We start from the raw sequence: 19,454 nt of genomic DNA on the forward strand, positions 1-19,454 counted from the left end.
ATAGAAGAACAAGGATAAGAACTGCATCAGATTTCTCCTCGGAAACTATATAAGCAAGAAGCAAGTGGAGTGAAATATTTAAAGTGTAAAAAAAAAAAAAAGGAAAAACACCCACCAAATTAGAATTTTGTAACTTGTGAAATTCTTTCAAAGTGGAGAAATAAAATTTTCTTAGATGTATAAAAATTGAAGAGATTTATAGCCAATGGACCTGCTTAGACAGAAATGTGTAAAGTTTTCCTAAGATAGGGACAATGATATGGGTCAGGAACAGCTCTATATGAAACGAAAACATCAGAGAAGTGAAAGTAAAATGAAAACTTTTAGTGTACTATTGTTCATTGATTAAAAAAAATAAGTTCGTTCTAAATAATAAGAGCAACAATATATTTGGTGACTTTATGATAACACTGGTAATCTGAAAGAAGACTTGGATTAGTCAGTAAATGTATATTACTAATATACTTACTAATACTTAATACTAATACTAATACTTAATACTAATATACTTACTAATAACACACATTATTAGTAGTGTACTAGTAGGACAATTATCCAAAAAAAGTTAACAGATAAATAAAGTTGGTAAAATAAATAAGAAAAATGCTAAGAAAGAAAGAAAAAAATAGAATCATATGAAATGCTCAATTAAAACCACAAAAAGCAAAGAAAAGTGTATGGCAAAAACAGGAAAAAGGACAATTGCAATAAATAGAAAACAGTAACAAATATGGTAGATATTAATCCAACAATATTAATAATCACTTTATTATTATTTTTTAATTTATTTGACAGGTAGAGTTATACACAGTGAGAGAGAGACAGAGAGAAAGGTCTTCCTTCTGTTGGTTCACTCCCCAAATCTTGGCGCTGCGCCAATCCAAAGCCAGGAGCCAGGTGCTTCTTCCATGTTTCCCATGCGGGTGCAGGAGCCAAACACTTGGGCCATCCTCCATTGCCCTCTGGGGCCACAGCAGAGAGCTGGACTGGAAGAGGAGCAACCGGGATTAGAACCGGAGCCCATATGGGATGCCAGCGCCACAGGTGGAGGATTAACCAAGTGAGCCAGGGCGCCGGCCCAATAATCACTTTAAACATCAATGACATCAATGGTATAAACATACCAATGAAAAGACAGATTATCAGAGTGAATCAAAAGAGTCAACTATATGTTGTCTACAAGAAACTCATTTTAACCATATACACACATATAGATGAAATAGATGGAGAAATATATGTCATGGTAACACTAGAAAGCTGGAATAGCTATAGTAATTTCAGAGCAGATTTCAAAGCAAGGAACATTATCAGGGATAAAGAAGGGTATTACATGACAAATATGTCAATTCTCCAAGATGTAAAATTTAACATGTTTGCCTCTTATGGTAGTTTTTTTTTAAAGATTTTTATTTATTTATTTGAAAGTCAGAGTTACACAGAGAGAGGAGAGGCAGAGAGAGAGAGACAGAGGTTCCATCCTATCATTCACTCCCCAGTTGGCCGCAATGGCCGGAGCTGTGCTGATCCAAAGCCAGAAGCCAGGAGCTTCTTCCAGGTCTCCCAAGTGAGCACAGGGGCCCAAGGACTTGGGGGCCATCTTCTACTGCTTTCCCAGGCCAGAGCAGAGAGCTGGATGGGAAATGGAGGCCAGGACTTGAACCGGCGCCCATATGGGATGCGGGTGCTTCAGGCCAGGGCCTTAACCCGCTGCGCCATAGCACTGGCCCCGATAAGAGCGTTAAAATACATGAGGAAAACACTGGTAGGACTGGGACCAGTGTTATGGAGTAACAAGTTAAGTCCCCACTTGGGATGCTAGAATCCCATTTAAGAGTGCTGGGTTTGAGTCCTGGATGCTCTGCTTCCAATCCAATGCCCTGTCAATACCCTTGAGAATGGCCCAAGTACTTGTTGCCCGGCTAACCCTATAGGAAATCAGGATGGAAGTCATGGCTCCTGGCTTCAGCTTGGCCCAAATCTAGCTGTTATGGCCCTCGGGGAAGTGAAATAGTAGGTGAAAAACATTTCCCTCATTATGCCTTTTAAATAAATAAATCCAAAAAACAAAACAGAAAACTGGTAGGACTCCAAGAGGAAATATATGATTTCACTATCATAGTGGAAATCAACATGCCCTATGTGTAATAGAACTAGCAGTTGAACTCAACAGTATCATCAATCAACAAGATATAAAACACAAGTATAAAATACTTCATCTAACAATAGCAGAATGCACATTCTTCTCAAGCTCATATGGAATATTTACCAATGCTGACTACCACAAGCTGAGCCATGAAACACAACTTAACACTGAAATCATACAGGTTCTGCTGTAGTCCACAATGAAGTTGAACTAGAAGTAAGTTACGGAAGTATAGCTGGAACATCCTCAAATACTTGAAGATTAACAACACAGTTGTAAATAACACATGATTCAAAGAAGTAATCGTTAAAGAAATTTCTAAATGTGAACTTTAAAAGAAAACATACCTTATCAAAAGTGTGGGATAAAGTAAAAACCATGTGTAGATAAAATTTTTTAGTAATGAATATGTATATTAGGAAAGGAGAAAGATTTAAAGTCAATAAATAAACTTCCACCTTAGAAAATCAAAGAAAACAAAGTAAGCTATAAAAAAGAAATGATAAAAATTGGAGCAGAAATAAAATAAACTGAAAACAAACCAGTTAGAAAAATCAACAAAAACAAAAGCTGTTCTTTGAATGGATCAGTAAAATTAGTAAGTCTGCTTGCAGGATGATTATCAGACGTGAAAACGGGAATGTCACTGAAGACTTTGTGGACATTAAAAAGATAATTAAGAAATATTTTCAAGAATTCCATTTCACAAATTTGATAACCAAGAAAAGGACCAGTTTCATGAAAGCAAAATCTGCCAAATCTCCCAAGAAAAAGACAATCTTAGTAAAAATATCTATTAAAGAAACTTCTATTACAGAAATTAACAGCCTTCTTAAAAGAAAAATCCCAGATGGGTTCATCAGTAAATTCTAATGAACATTTAAGGAAGAAATTATAATGAGGGTAGTTCAAAAAGATTTGTGGAATAACAGAAGTAAAAGATAATTTAACTTGGCACAAAAATTTTTGAAATCTATTCACAGATTTTTCATAATGTAAATTTTTCATGAAAATTTAAAGATGTCTCCTATGAATTATTTACAATCTTTCCTATCAGAAAGAGGCACTGGATATAGTTTGTAACCCACTCCATTAGGACAGTATCATTCTAATAGCAAAATAAGACACATTACAAGTTAGCTATAGACCAATATCTACCATGAACATAGATGCAAAAATTCCCAATAAAGTATTGGCAAGTCAAATCCAACATATAGCAAAATAACTATTCACCAAGTGGAATTTATTCCACATATGCAAATATGGTTCAACATTCAAAAACCAATTAATGTAATGCATCACATGAGCAAGCTAAAGATAAAAACCACATGATCAAATAGATAAATAGCATTTGACAAAGTCCAGCACCCATTCATGATTAAAAACTTTCACCAAACCAGAAAAGAGGGGGAAACTTCTCAAACTGACTGAAAAACACCTGCAAAAGCCTACAGTTAGCAGAAGCTCCTAGTAAAATTAGTGAGGAAGAAACGATGTCTCCTTTCACCCCTCCTTTTCAATATCAAACTGGAAGTCCTAATAATGCAATAAGACAAGAAAATAAAATAGCAGATTTAAAATTAAAAGCACAATGGCTATTTACATTAGCATTCACAAAATGAAATACTTAGGTATAAATCTAACAAAATATGTACAAAATCTATGAGGGAAACTACAAAAATCTGATACACGAAATCAAAGAACCAAATAATGAGGATAGTCCACGTTCATGAATAGGAAACCTCATTATTGTCAGTTCTTCCCAATTTGATCTGTAAATTCAATGTAATCCCACTGAAAGCTAAATTTTCAGATAGTGACAGACTGAGTAAAGTTTTATAAAGAGATATAAAAGATCTAGAATACTCCACATGCTTTTAAGGATAATTAAGTCAGAGAACTGACAATAGGTGACTTCAAGACTTATTGTAAAGCTACAGTAATAAAAAATATGATGTTGGCAAAATATTAGACAAATGGGTCAATGGAACACAATAGAAACCTAGAAATAGATATTTTGATTTTTGGCAAAGAGTAGTCTCTTAAAAAATTATTCATATCCTTACCACATGATATGGCAATTGCATTACCTGATATACTCGAAAATCACCTGAAAACTTATATCCATCAAAAAAACTTCACACAGATGTTTATAACAACTTTATTCAGAATTGCCAAAACTTGGAAGCAACCAAGATGTCTTTCAGTATGTACACAGACCAATAAACAGTGCTTAGTCCAGACAATGGGCTAAAATTCAGGCCTAAAAATAAACGAGCTATCAGGCCATAAAGAAACATGGAGGAAACTTAAAAATATATTACTAGATCAAAGAAACCAATCTGAAAAGTCCACATGTAATGTGATTGACTGTAACTGTGTAACATTCAAGAAAAGCCAAAACTATAGAAACAGTTATGGATCCATGGTTGCTGGAGATCGGGCGGAGAGAACAAAGTGACAGAGCAGAGCAGACTTTCAAGGCAGTTTATACTGTTTTATACTATAATAACGGAAACATGTCATTAAACGTTTTTCAAAACCCACAGAATATACAACACTGAACCCTCATGTTAACTATGAATGGAGTTGAGCAAAAAATGTTCTGTCAAATAGGTTTACAAAAGATAACGACTGCACCATACCATCTTATGTGGGATGTTGATAGTGGGAGAGGCTGTGTGAAATTAAGGAGTACATGGGAATTCCGTATTTTCCATTCAATTTTGCAGTGAACCTAAAATTGCTCTAATAAAAGTCTATTTTAACAAAGTGCTAGTTAGTTTATACCTAAACAAATACTGTTTACATTGAAAGTAAACATTCCATGTTTCTAAGAAAAATAAACCTCGTATTTGTAAAAGCAAGACAATTTAACTGCAAAAGCTGTGGCGATTAAGCACTATGAACAAATGCAAAAACTAATGGTGAAACAGAAATGAAATATTTCGGTAAGTTTTAAGTTTTTACCTTTTTTTTTTCTTTTAACAGAAGCATGTCATGAAGAATATTGCTTGAAGACTTATAATAGGAAAGACAACGTTTCTTCTTTTTTCAACGATAGATTTTCTCCATGTGGATTTTTCTGCACAAGTGATAAGAAGAAGACGGTATGAAGGTCGGAGTCGGTGTCCTCTCTCCACGAAACGGTGTGTGCAAGCTTTGACAAAAAGGACGAGGTTGTCAACTGGTCAGAGTAAGCAGCTCAAAGAATCCCCATCCCAACAGGGCTGCTGAAAGCCAAGACTCATACTGGAAAAGAGGTCTAGGTCTAGTTCTGGTTCTGGTCATAGGGCCTTGTCTCTGCGTGCGCTGGGTTCCATCTCTCTGAGCGTCTTTGCTGGCGTCTCCGTGACTCGCTGTAGCGCCGGCGAGGGTAAGGGGAAGACCTCCTGCCTGGGTTGTGGGTAGAGCCTGGGCGCATGGGGCCCAGCCTTGACTGGAGGCTACCCCTCGGGTGCGCTTCTCTGGTATATCTGGTCTGGCGCAAGGAGTTGTTGTAAATTCGTCGGTGCAGGAAAGATTGGTTGTAGGGCCATCGGGTTCTTCGGCGGTAGGACCCTACAGGAGAACGGGCCCGGGGGTGTGTCCCTGGCAGTTGCGGAGGGGCTGGATGGCACGGAGGGGTGGACAAGCCTGGTCTGCCTTGGTCACCTGGGTTTTCCAGAATTTGTCTCCTGCCTGCGAGACCCGGGCGTCTGCCTCTGGGACCGTTTCTGATCCACGTGCTCTCGGGGTTGCGATAGGGAAGGTCCACTCCCCAGGCGTCTGCCAGGTGGGCCAGCAGCAGCTGGGAGAGGCGCCGGTGCGCGTGCTCATCCCAGTGCACGCCGTCTCCCAGTCGGTGCTGCCCGGCGTGGCGGAAATGGAAATGTAGGTCCAGCACGTCGAAGCCGTGCCTGTCTGCCTCGATGGCGCTGTAGAAGTTGGCCTCCATCACGTCTTCCCGCAAGCGGACCGGCCCCGGCTGGCCCGCCTCCGGGAGGAAGCCTCCCGAGACGACCTGGGCCACAGGCATGGCCGTGTTCCACACCAGGAGGCAGGCCTGGGGCAGCACGTGGTAAAAGTGCCGGAACAGGCTCTCCACGTCTTCCCTGTAGCTCCTAGGGAAGTCCTGGCCGTACCTGGAGAGGTCCCAGAGGCAGGAGTTCATGATGACCACGTCTGGGGCGTGGGGGCCCCAGCGCAGCTCTTCTAGAACGTTCTCGACATACGGCGAGTAGACGCGCGTGAGGAAGTAGAAGCGCACCAGGTGGTGGCCGGCCCGGAACTGGCGCACCTCGCGGTAGTGGGAGCCATTGTGCATGCGGCCCCACCTGCCGCCCTCCAGCAGCACGTCGTGCTCGAAGCTCAGCTCGCCCTTGGCCTTCAGCTGCTGGGAGGACAGCAGGCAGTCTTTCTGCAGCAGCAGCACCAGGTCCTTGTACACAGCGCGCTGGACCGAGTCCCCCATGACGACCACGAATTTGTTGTGCAGCAGCTGCCGGACCTCGTAGGCTCTCAGGTGGGCCATGGTGACCGCGGGCTAGGCGGGCGGGGCGGCCTGGCTCGCTCTTTGCCTCTCAGGGCAGGTTCTGAGAGTGAGCTTCGAACTTCCAAGAAGGAGAGGGACGGAGCCGGGGTCGGTTCTGCCTGGTCTGGTGAGGGCAAGGGAAGTGGGCGCAGGAGGGTCGCCGCTCGCTCGCTCGGAAGCGCTCCTCAGCTGAGGTTTACCTCAGCCCAGGGCGTGACCTCGCGAGATCCGGATCCATCTGGCGGAGGGGAGGCGCCCCCCTTAACTGCGGGGGAGGGGCTCCCGGCCCTGGGTGCCCGCGTGCTTCCCCTTGGCCGAGTGAGTTTGGAACAGCGCTGTGGGCGTGGCCAACCCCGTATCTCCCTAACGGGGGGAAGGGTGGGGAGGGGGCGCTGGAGAAATGGGGTCAGGGTGACCCCTGGGTAAATCTTGATTCCCCACCCCCACCTCCATTGTCTGTGGCGGGAAATGTTTCCTAGAGTTAGCAAGGAACTAATTCTTTGTTCCTTTTTCAGTGCTCAGTAGTATTCTGTGGATTTAGTTTTCCCCAGGCACCTGCTGAAAGGGCAGCAGGTTGCTTCCAGGCTTTGGCTGTTTGAAATGACTCTGCTGTAAACGTTCCTGTACAGGTTTTCACGCAAAGTCAGGTTTTCGTTTCTCCGGGAAGAGCCTTGAGTGACGGTATCAGGGCCTCTTAGGGTGGTGGCAGCACGTTTAGTGCTTTGTGAAATGCCGATGCTGTTTGCCAGATTCTGGCGCCGTTTTATATTCCCGTCAGTACTGCTCGGGAGGCGGTTTCAGTTTCTTGCTTTCTGTGACGTGGACGTTCATAGCCTGCATATGTAAGCGGAAATCCCTCTGTGGAAATGGGTATAACTGACCTCCCTGGTTGCTTGTGTGAACCTTGGTCACCATTCTTGGATCTGGATCTATATCAGCGTAATGCACCCCTTCTTGTGTGGTATGAATGTTAGCCTCTGGCCTGCGTGCTTGATTGGGGATGCAGGCTTCCTGCTGGGTAAATCCTGGTATCTCTCTCTGTACCCTTGATCCTGAATGCAAAATGCCTCTGGTGTATTTTTAACAAAGATTAATAACAACCACCTTTTGAAATGTCCTTTACAATAATTATATTTTTCAATAATAACCTTTGTGCAAAATAATTTTGGAGCCACTAAAATTCTTTTAAGTATGACACATAAATTGGAATTCACACAAAAGTCATCAGATAGCATGTACACATACTATCAAGAATTACACTCAACTGTACATTAAATTTGTTAAAATTCAACTTAACCTACTTTATATTTTTATTTTGTATATAAAATACTAGATATAATTTGTTTGAATTTATAAATAAATAACAATTATTGGTAATTTCTCATATTTTAAAAGTTTTTAATATACTTTCAGTACAAAAAATATGGTTTTTGTTGGTTAGCAGTGTGCTAGGTCTCAATTCAATTGTTCAGCCTTACTGTCAAGAAAGCAAATAGAAATTATTAAATAGTATATATAAGAATTACTTCAAAGTTTATGTTTTGTGAAAACAAAGCAGTTTATTTGTATATTGCATCTTAAATGTAGTAATGAGGGGCCGGTGGTGTGGTGCAGCAGGTTGGACTGCCACCTGCAGCCTCCACATCCCATGTGGGCCAGGGGTTTGGGTCCCAGCTGCTCCACTTCTGATCCAGCTCCCTGCTGGTGCACCTAAGAAAGCAACGGAAAATGGCCCAAGTCACTGGGCCCCTGCTACTCATGTGGGAGATCTGGATGAAGCTCTTGGTCCCTGGCTTTGTTCGTGTCAGCTTGGCTGATGAGGCCATATGGGGAGCAGACTGGTGGATGGAAGATCTCTCTCTTGGTCTCTTCCTCTCTTTCTTTGTAACTCTGTCTTTGAAATAAACAAATACATCTTTTAAAAAGGTAATAATTAAATATTAATAAAAGTAAAATCAATTTAGAGCAACTTACATAGTTACCTTCTGGTAAATGTTGCTATTACTTTGTGGATATCCTACCCTCTGTGAAGGTAGATTTTCTCACTTTCAAGATACAATGAAGAAAAAAAATAACAGAGTTATGACGTCTTAAAGAGTCCTTATGCTACATCTTCAGAATGCATTTGTATAACTCAAGAAGCATTTTATTTATTACAGTATTATTGTAGAGCTTTCTGTGCTGAAGTACTGATTAAATTTTAGCCCAATAAAATAGAGGACAGAGATTAATTTTAGTTTCTCTTAAGCTGAACATTTTTGTGAAAAATATGCTGTCTTAAGAGAACAAGTGAATAAATACCGTCATCTAACCTGTTAATTTGTAAAGAGTTTTCATATACTTGTTCACACTGTTTTTTTTTTTAAATCAAGGTAATTGACAGATTTGAGTTTCTTTTTGTGTTTTGTAAGTACAACCATGTTTTGTGTTGTATTCACTACTTGCAACATAGGATGAATGAGTGGTAAAATAGAAAGACATAAGTGTTTTTTGTTGTGAGCTTTGTTGAACTCATTTTCCAGTGTGATTATTTTTTTTCAACTGCATATTTCTGGTACCTAACATTCTTTATCAACAGTATAAAAGTGTGTTCAACTTAAAGTATTGTACTATAATGTGAGCATATTTTTATTTTCCTTTTAAAATATTATTTAACATTGAAAATACTCATATAATAGATGGCCTTAACATTTTAAATAGATAAGTATATGTAAGTATTGAAAATCTTCACCCATTCTCAAAAATTCAGTGTATGTTTATCCAGACCGCTTTTAATTTATAGCCCATATGTTTAAATAATTGCTTTATAGTTTTTAACGTAAAATTGGCTATTTTCCATTCTCTTTGGTAACTTACTTTTTCATGTGACATTTTATGAAAAACATCTTTTGCATTAAGTTGCCTAGAAAGAAAACTTTAAAGAAAAAAAAAAGGTTCTTTTAATTTATGCATTCAATCCCAGAGAAGAAAGAGTGGGTCAGGAAGAAAGGTGGACAGATGTGATGAGATGAATTACTGGGCTGGCCACTGTGGGTGTTCAATTGTAATGGATTGTGTGATCTCAAGGGATCATCTTCTCAAAGGTTGTATCAATTATTTCATAGTATGACAGTTAATCTCTGGGATGAAGAGAGAAAAAAGTCTATCAGCTTGTATCTTTCATATATCAAAAGTTTATTGACTGTAGCCGGCGCCGTGGCTCAATAGGCTAATCCTCCGCCTTGCGGCGCCGGCACACCGGGTTCTAATCCCGGTCAGGGCGCCGGATTCTGTCCCGGTTGCCCCTCTTCCAGGCCAGCTCTCTGCTGTGGCCAGGGAGTGCAGTGGAGGATGGCCCAGGTGCTTGGGCCCTGCACCCCATGGGAGACCAGGAAAAGCACCTGGATCCTGGCTCCTGCCATCGGATCAGCGCGGTGCGCCGGCTGCAGCGGCGGCCATTGGAGGGTGAACCAACGGCAAAAAGGAAGACCTTTCTCTCTGTCTCTCTCTCACACTGTCCACTCTGCCTGTCAAAAAAAAAAAAAAAAAAAAAGTTTATTGACTGTAAGTTGTATTTATTTCCCTTAGAATTTCAGGTTGCCAATGTGGGAGCACCATGTGGATCAGCTTGTCAATAGCAAGGGGAAAGCTCTGGGTTGAAAGAAGGGAGGTATGGCAAAGCCTGAGAAAAATCCAATGCCGCCCCAACAGTTGAGTTAATAGAAGTCAAAGTCCTAGATCTAGGTGCTATCAAAAGGATCAGAGGTGATGGCATAGAAGTGATACATGCTTACTGATACAGCTCATTCCTCTAAATGATGGAATTGTGTTTCATCGAATGGATATACTACCATTCATTTAAATAATACTGGCAATATTTTAATGATAATGAATGGAAAGAAGAAATGAGTTAGAAAGGATATAAAAAGGCAAAATGTTGCCTTTCATCTTGGATCAGGGCTTGTCATTGAGTTCTCCCATCTAAAAGTCTAACCTCCATTTCCTGCCTCTATCTAACTTACTCAGGATCCGTTCCCATATATATTCTTCTATTTCCTGTTGCTAATCTCCTTAAATGCCTTTGGCATGGAAGCTGGAATTGAACTTTGTGCTAGGATCTGATTTGGTGATTGACCCAAAGGTAGCGAGAGATGAGAAGAGCAGGCCTTTAGATCTTACACATGTATGTTTTAGTGTCATAGTTATATGATCCCTGGGCAAACAGAATCTGTTCTCTGTCAAGGAGGATAAGGCTGCTTCTACCCACCAGTAGACCTCTTGGGAATATAGGAATTCAGGATTATCATGCTCCCATCCCTGCAAAGTCATAATATCATATCTAAGGGTCTTGGTCTTTTCTCTCTGAGCTCTGACATTGACATGGGAGAACTCTTTAGGCTTTACATTTAGTTTCCTTCCAAGCTCTAACATCATTATTAATCAGATGCTAGTATTGATCTTCACCACATGCTGTCCTGTGTCTCTATTAAAGCTGCCGTAGAGGTCTTTTTGTCTATCAGATCGTGCCTTAAGTTGGCACTTAAGTACCTCAAGCCTATCATTTTCTTTTTTACAAGTTGTCTAGGCCCATCAAAAACAGAAGCCTTCTGTATTAGTTTTTAATTTATTACTTTCCCCATACTTATTACTTACTGTATATATTTAGCCTCTTTCTCTACTTCAGCTTCAAGCCAGTTAAACCACTGACTAAAGCTTAATTGTGATGTCATTGTGTGCCATGGGGTATTACTGTCCTACTTAGCATCAGCAATGGTCTCTTTATTGTCTGATGGGTGGGCGTCTAGCTCCAAAATCCTTTTCTGTAGTTTTGTGTCCTAGAACAATTTCTGGTACCAATAATTTGAGCCTTTGCATGAGTTTCCTAAGGCTGTTATAAAAAATTACCTGAAACTGGGTGACTCGAAACAATAGAAATATATTGTCTCCCAGTTCTCGAAACTAGAGGTCCAATATCAAGGTGTTGTCAAATCTGTACTCTTGAAAACTCCAGGCAAGGATATTTCCTTGCTTATTCTACCTTATGGTAGCAGCCCTATGAGTTCCTTGGCTTATGGCAGCATAACTTCAGTTCTGCTTCCATATTCTCATGATTTCCTCTTTATGTGTCGGGCCTCTTCTGATAAGGACACAAGTCATATTGAATTAAAGTCCCATGCCACTACTAGAATGACCTGAGTATAAACTAATAATATGTATAATGCTGTTTCCCATAAGATCACACATTCTGAGATATTGAGGGTTAAAATTTTGACACAAGTTTTTGGGGGAATGCACTTAACTCATAAGAGCCTTTTAGAAAAGAGACTGAATCAAGGATTAAATGATGGTGTTTTATTTGGAGAGTACAATCCCATTGCTGAGAGAATGAAGGAGCTGGGAGGTGGAGAATGGAGGACAAAAAACAATTCTTGGTGAAATATTATAATTTTCGATTGGACATTAGGTGTAACACTGTGTTGCTGCTTGGGATATCTGCATCCCATAACCGAGTGCTTGGATTCCAGGTCCATTTCTGCTGTCCATTTCCACTTTCAGCTAATACGCACCCGAGGAGGCAGCAGACAATAGTTGAGGTAGTTGGGTCTCTGCCACTCATGTAAGAAACCCAGACTGAATCCCCAGCTCCTGACTTCAGCCTTGTTTGGCCTTGGGTATTATGGGCGTTTGGGTAGCAGGCCACAAGATGGGCGATCTCCCTCTGTCTTCCTCCATCTCTTTCTGCACATTTCAATTAAATAAACAGAACTTGCAGATGTGCAGTCATCCATGTGTGACATTTTCAGGTAGGGAATATAGAGAAACTCAGGCTCAAGTAAGGCCATCCCTGTGAGTGACAAAAAAAGACTTTTTTCTGCTTGACGCCATCCTGGATTCTGTCTCCAACTCAATTTTCCCCGTACAGTTTTCTTTGACCCCTCTGTAGCTAGGTTGTGCAATCTAGGCTCTTAGCAGCTGCTTGGGAAACCCAGCAGTGGGCTGTTTGCTTTATGTCTGGAGGCAGAGAGCCTTGAAGCATGCAACTGGACAGGACTATAAAAGAGCATCAGGTTTGGGCTGTTGCTGTAGCATAGAGGGTAAAGCTGCCACCTGCAGTGCTGGCATCCCATATGGGTGCTGGTTCAAGTCCCCGCTGCTCTACTTCTGATCCAGCTCTCTGCTATGGCCTGGGAAAGCAGTGGAAGACGGCCCAAGTCCTTGGGCCGCTGCACCCATGTGGGAGACCCAGAAGAAGATCCTGGCTCCTGGCTTCAGATTGGCCCAGCTCTGGCTGTTGTGGCCATTTAGGGAGTGAACCAGGAGATGGAAGACCTCTCTCTCTCTCTCTCTCTGCCTTTGCCTCTCTGTAACTCTACCTTCCAAAAAAATAAGTCTTCAAAAAAAAAAAAAAAAAGAGTATCAAGTTTTCTCTTGAATGTAAAATCTCAGCTCTCATCACCATTTTCTTTTCACTCATGAATGTGTATGTATGGAGGGGAGGGGAGTGAAAGGAAGAATCTTTTTCTATGTGGTTCTGTAATTAATTAGTCTGATAGCATTGAAAAATCTACTCTTGTTCATAGGAATCATTAACTGTGAGAATGAAGAACCTTTGAGGATCTGTTGGATGTTGAGACCCCCTTCTATGTGCATACTTGAGACCACAGTTACCCTGTTCTAATTTAATCAATAAATAGATCTTGTATACTTTTCCTCTTCTAGTATTTTCTGAAGTTCACTAGACTCTCTTATTTTTCCAGCAAAGCAGTTGTTATTTTTAAAAGTTGCTTTCCTTTAATTTAAGTATAACAAGGTCCAAGAGGAAAGTAGAGAATTATGCTTGTTCTGCCATCTTGAATAGAGTGTGATCCATTACATTTTTTGAATGTGGAAGTAAGTACATGACCTTGCACAATTAATTTCACCTTGCTAAAACTACTATTTCTGTGTTGCAAGTATGGGTAGCAAGAAAGTAATTGCTTTCTAAGGTAATTTTAACCTCATTACAACAAGTGACTCTGAATCTGGAAACAACTACTTGTTAGTACTTTATGTTAAAATACATTGGTTTCTTATCCTAGTCATCTTTTCAAATGACCCTAGAAATACCTCTTTGTACTTTGGCTGTATGAAAATACTAGTAGAAGGAAAAGAAAAAATTTGAAGGGCATAGGCCATTTTTGTTTGTGTTCAATTTGAGTTTGTATTTGTTTTGTCTTCCTTTTGGCTTTAAAGTTTGGGATGTAACATTGCTTTACTGCTTCCCTCCTTTAACAGATTGCAGATTTGGTTAGATGTTGGCTTCAAAGTATCTTGATTCTTTCTATGTTGTGAAATAAATCTTTCCAATAAAATAACAAAGCTTTTATTTATATGCTAAATGAAAAAAAATTACATAGGTGAAGGACAGAGAAAACTTTCTTGAGATGAACATGGGACAGAAAATGTGTCCACTTACTCAAAGACTAGGAATCTGAAATTATACAGATGACTTGGGCCCAAATACTACAAAACATTGGGAGGGGAAAAAGAAGTGTACTATATATGTGATTAACAACCCATATAGTGGCTCCAATTGAAATAAAGAATGTTAGATATGTCCTGACTTTAAATTATACTGTGATAGTTTCACCATGAAATCTTTCTGGGTTTAGAAATTAAAGTTATTGTGAGCTTAGGGTTTTTTTAACTTTTATTTAATAAATATAAATTTCCAAAGTACAGATTTTGGATTAATATAAATTTCCAAAGTACAGATTTTGGATTACAGTGGCTTTTTCTACCCTATAACTTCCCTCCCACCTGCAACCCTCCCATCTCCTGCTCCCTCTCCCATTCCATTCACATCAAGATTCATTTTCAATTATCTTTATATACAGAAGATCAATTTAGTATATATTAAGTAAAGATTTCAATAGTTTGCACCCACACAGAAACACAAAGTATAAAGTACTGTTTGAGAACTAGTTATATGTTAATTCACATAGTACAACACATTAAGGACAGAGATCCTACATGGGGAGTAAGTGTACAGTGACTCCTGTTGTTGATTTAACAATTGACATTCTTATTGATGACGTCAGTAATCACCCGAGGCTCTTATCATGAGCTGCCAAGGCTATGGAAGCCTTTTGAGTTCACCAACTCTGACTTTATGTAGACAAGGCCATAATCAAAGTGGAAGTTCTCTCCTCCATTCAGAGCATCAAAGCAAGTTACCTGCCGCTTCTTTGATGGCCCATTCTTTCCCCTGGGATCTCACAAACAGAGATCTTTTATTTAGTTTGTTTTTTTTTTTTTTTTTCCACAGTGTCTTGGCTTTCCATGCCTGAAATACTCTCATGCGCTTTTTAGCTAGATCCGAGTGCCTTAAGGGCTGATTCTGAAGTCAGAGTGCTGTTGAGGACATCTGCCATTCTGAGTCTGCTGTGTATCCTGCTTCCCATGTTGGATTGTTCTCTCCTTTTTAATCCAGGGGATTCCAATTCAATCCCATCAAGGTGGCATGTACCAATGCCATCTCACTAGTCAAAGTGATTAGTTTCAGTTCACAGTTGATCATAGTGTTAGGATTAAGAGTCAAAGGGATCACATAAACAAGACTAGTGTCTGCTAATACCAACTGATAGGTGTTTTTTTTTTTAATTTGCTTTATTCAAAAAAATTTAACTTGCACATAAAGTTTGTAGTTTTGTGAGGTACCTTGTGATATTTCAGTGCTTGTAATACATTCTGTAATGTACAAACAGGTTAAATGTATCTGTATCCTTAAATATTTATCATTTTTAATAGTGGAAACTTTCTAAATCCTTTCTTCTAGCTTTTTTAAAAAGGGTATATAGCACAGTATCATTTTCTATAGTCACTTACTGTGCAATAGAAAACCAAACTGGTAACTCCTATGTAACTGTATCTTGGTACCCATTAAATAACATTTTTCCTTTCCCTACCCCTACTCTCTGTGGTCTCTGGTAACTACCATTATACTCTCAAGTTCTGTGAGACCAAAGTTTTTAAAAGAGGGTGGGCGGGCATTTAGCTTAGTGGATAACATGCCTGTGTTCCATTTTGGAATATCTGGATTCTACGCTTAGCCCTGGCTCCTGACTTCAACTTCCCATCACTCAAGCTGCATGCCCTGCTTTTTTTCTCTTCATAAACTTTGCTACTGCCTAACATTTTATTCATTATTTCTTTATTATTTACCTTTTTCCTCCAGATTTAAGCTCTTTGAAGAAATAGCTTGATTCTGTTTGTTGTTGTCTGCAGTTCTAAAGATGATGATGGCCTTGTCTAAAAATTATCAGAGTCAGAGGCCGGCGCCGCGGCTCACTAGGCTAATCCTCCGCCTAGCGGCGCCGGCACACCGGGTTCTAGTCCCGGTCGGGGCGCCGGATTCTGTCCCGGTTGCCCCTCTTCCAGGCCAGCCCTCTGCTGTGGCCAGGGAGTGCAGTGGAGGATGGCCCAGGTGCTTGGGCCCTGCACCCCATGGGAGACCAGGAAAAGCACCTGGCTCCTGGCTCCTGCCATCGGATCAGCGCGGTGCGCCGGCCGCATCGCGCCGGCCGCGGCGGCCATTGGAGGGTGAACCAACGGCAAAGGAAGACCTTTCTCTCTGTCTCTCTCTCTCACTGTCCACTCTGCCTGTCAAAAAAAAAAAAAAAAAAAAAATTATCAGAGTCAGTGAACTCAGGGGGCTTCCATAGCCTTGGCAGCTCATGACAAGAGCCTAGGTTGATTACTGATGCCATAAACAAGAGTGTCAATTTGTTAAGTCAACAACAGGAGTCACTGTGCACTTACTCCTCATGTAGGATCTTTGTCCTTAGTGTGCTGTACATTGAGATTTAATGCTATAACTAGTACTCAAACAGTATTTTTCACATTATGTTTCTGTGTGGGAGCAAACTGTTGAAATCTTTACTTAATGTATGCTAAACTGATCTTCTGTATATAAAGAGAATTGAAAATGAATCTTGATGTGAATGGAAGGGGAGAGGGAGTGGGAAAGGGGAGGGTTGTGGGTGGGAGGGACGTTATGGGGGGGGAGCCATTGTAATCCATAAGCTGTACTTTGGAAATTTATATTCATTAAATAAAAGTTTAAAAAAAAGATGATGTTGGGTACTTGGCTGCTTCTCAGTAAATGCTTGTTGAATGAAAGAAAGAATGAACTGCAGAAGCTTATTATTGGAAGATTTCCCTAAAAAGTTTCAGTACCCACCAGATGCTTGAATTGCGTAAATAACATGTCTATTAAAATAAAGAGCCATCCGGACTGTGTTACTATGTTCATTCCTGTCTATTTATGGAAACTCAGCTTTCTGGTAGTCTGTTTTGTCCTCAGAAAATTAGACCACTAAAATTGTCTTTTTGATATATTTTTAAGAAACCTGTTTTATTCCTTGAGATACTATGGAACAATGTTAATTATTGTTCTATATGGCAGTCTGTTTTGTTTTTTTTTTTCATTTGAGAGTGAGAAAGAGAGAACATGCCCAAGTGCTGGTTTATTGCCCAATTATCCAGGGAATGGCTAGGAGTGGGGTGAGCTGGAGCCTGGAATGGGAATTCAATACAAGTCTTCTTGTGCAGATTGTTAGAATCCAATTACCTGAGCCATCACTTGCTGCCTCGTAGGGTCTGCATTGGCAGGAAGCTGAAACTGGGGACAGGAGCTAGAAATCAATCCCAGGCTCTCCAGTATGAGTCACAAACATCTTAACTATTGTTTTAACTGGTAGGCCAAATGCCCCACGTGGCAGTCTTTGATACACTGAATCACTTATTCTGGCCCCAAATCTCTTCAGTTACCATCACTAGGGCATTCTTTCTTTTTTTTTTTTTTTTTTTAAAAAGAGTTTATTTGAGATGTAGAGTTACAAACAGTGAGAGAGAGAGAGAGAGAGAAAGAGAAAGAAAGATCTTCCATCCCCTGGTTCACTCCCCAAATGGCTGCAACAGCTGGAGTTGTGCCGATCCGAAGCCAGGATCCAGGTGCTTCCTCCCGATCTCCCATGCAGGTGCAGGGTCCATCTTCTACTGCTCTCCCAGGCCATGGAAGAGAGCTGGATTGGAAAAAGAGCAGCTGGGACTAGAACCAGTGCCCATATGGGATGCTGGTGCCACAGGTTGAGGATTAACCCACTGTGCCACGGCACCAGCCCCCACTATGGCATTATTTCTACTTTCTGTTACTGCATGGTTCTATAATCAGTGGGCACAATGAATAAGAAAAGAATTTGGAATTATGTAACTGTGGTCATCAATAATTCTCTTATGTGGTAATAATGAATGTGTGGGATCACGTTCCCTTTTCATTCCAAAAGGTAATGACCTTTTGACTCTAGAACTCCCTTCTAAAACATGATTTCCTTTGGTTCTGGGGTCCTCTGGTCTGATAGACACTTACATTGGAAATTTAAAGGGAAAGTAGAGAAGAAAGAGTTGCCCTCATCCATACAGATGTATCAGTGATCTCAGGCATGTCTGTTGTTGCTCTTCTGTTTGTTGATTGGACAGTAATCACAACACTGGCATATTCAAGTTTTCATTTGCATTAGTTATAAAAGCCAGACCAGCTTTTGTTGTTTGCTCTAGTTAATAAGGCTCTTCTCCAATCCTAGTTACTCTTCTCAGAATGCATCACAAATCATTTATGACATTCAAAACTCACCTCAATTTAACAGGTGTGGTTTGATGAACACAATCCCGGGTTTGGATTATCACTTCCTTTGTTCAATTAATCTGCCTAAAACCTAATCTGCTGTTATGGAGTATCCACCACAATCATGACTCACATTGACTTTACCTTCCACTAAACTGCCTGAGTCATTTTAATAGATGATAAATATGGTCTTCCCTGTCCCAAATCTGCGCTTTTGGCTTTTTGACTTTGAGATAAAATGCCAGTTTATTACTGTTAGATTTATTCCTTTGTTCCAGTAGGCCAAGATCTTTTTATTCCATTGCTATACCTGTCAAGATTTTTTTTTTTAGATTTTAATTCTTGCTTCCCAATTAGACAGTGCCCTTTATAGCAATCTGAAATATATCCCTTCATATGTATTCCTTCTGTCTCTGCATATTATTAGTAAAAACACTGAACTGGATAGGGCAGGGTAAAGTTACTGTGGTGCATATATGCCTCCCTGCAGGTTAACATTTTAGTGAGTTTTAGTAGATGTTGGATAAATTTATTTAACCTATTATTGATCCTCATAATTATCTTTGCTTCTAGGACATATTTTTCCATCTTCCTGAAAATGTAGTCCTGGGAAATTATATCAAGCACTTTTATTCTTAAAAAACAGATTTATTTTATTTATTTGAAAATCACAGTGACAGGGAGAGAAGGACAGACAGAGAAAGAGATCTTCTGTCCACTGGTTCAGTATTCAAATAGTCAAGTGGCTGGGGCTGGGCCAGGCTGAAGCCAGGATCCTGGAACTCCATCTGGTTCTCCCTTGTGGGTAACAGGGGCCCAAGTACCTTGGCTCTCCTTTGCTGCTTTCACAGGGACCTGAATCAGAAGCAGAGCAGCCAGGACTTGAATTGTTGTTCTTGTGAGTTGATGACGTCACAGGCCATACACTGGCCTCTCAAACACCTTTCTAAAATTCCTGCAGACCAGGTTTATGAGATCTCACATATTTAACACTATAACTCACAGAAATACGCAGGATATTCTCCCTGCTCCTCAGCACCCCACCCGGATTTGTATTCCTGGAAGTTGTCATCCATGCACTTCATTAATCGGATTCTTTTTTTCTGCACCAGCAGGATATTGCAGGAAAGCAGGAGGAGAATGTGATTACGGTA

At 40.5% G+C, this 19,454-nt stretch overlaps 1 protein-coding gene across 1 annotated transcript; it reads right to left on the minus strand.

The window, feature by feature from the left end:
- Nucleotides 1–4,380: 4,380 nt before the first annotated feature.
- Nucleotides 4,381–6,938, minus strand: LOC100340399 (PC-esterase domain-containing protein 1B). Its single transcript, XM_002712570.5, has one exon. It carries the CDS (start codon nt 6,654–6,656, stop codon nt 5,415–5,417), a length of 1,242 nt encoding a protein of 413 aa, XP_002712616.3. The 5' UTR covers nt 6,657–6,938; the 3' UTR covers nt 4,381–5,414.
- Between the last annotated feature and the right edge of the window lie 12,516 nt (nt 6,939–19,454).

Source organism: Oryctolagus cuniculus, chromosome 3, assembly GCF_051225735.1.
Source record: "Oryctolagus cuniculus isolate XC-2025 breed Fujian yellow rabbit chromosome 3, ASM5122573v1, whole genome shotgun sequence".
Lineage (NCBI taxonomy): Eukaryota > Metazoa > Chordata > Mammalia > Lagomorpha > Leporidae > Oryctolagus > Oryctolagus cuniculus.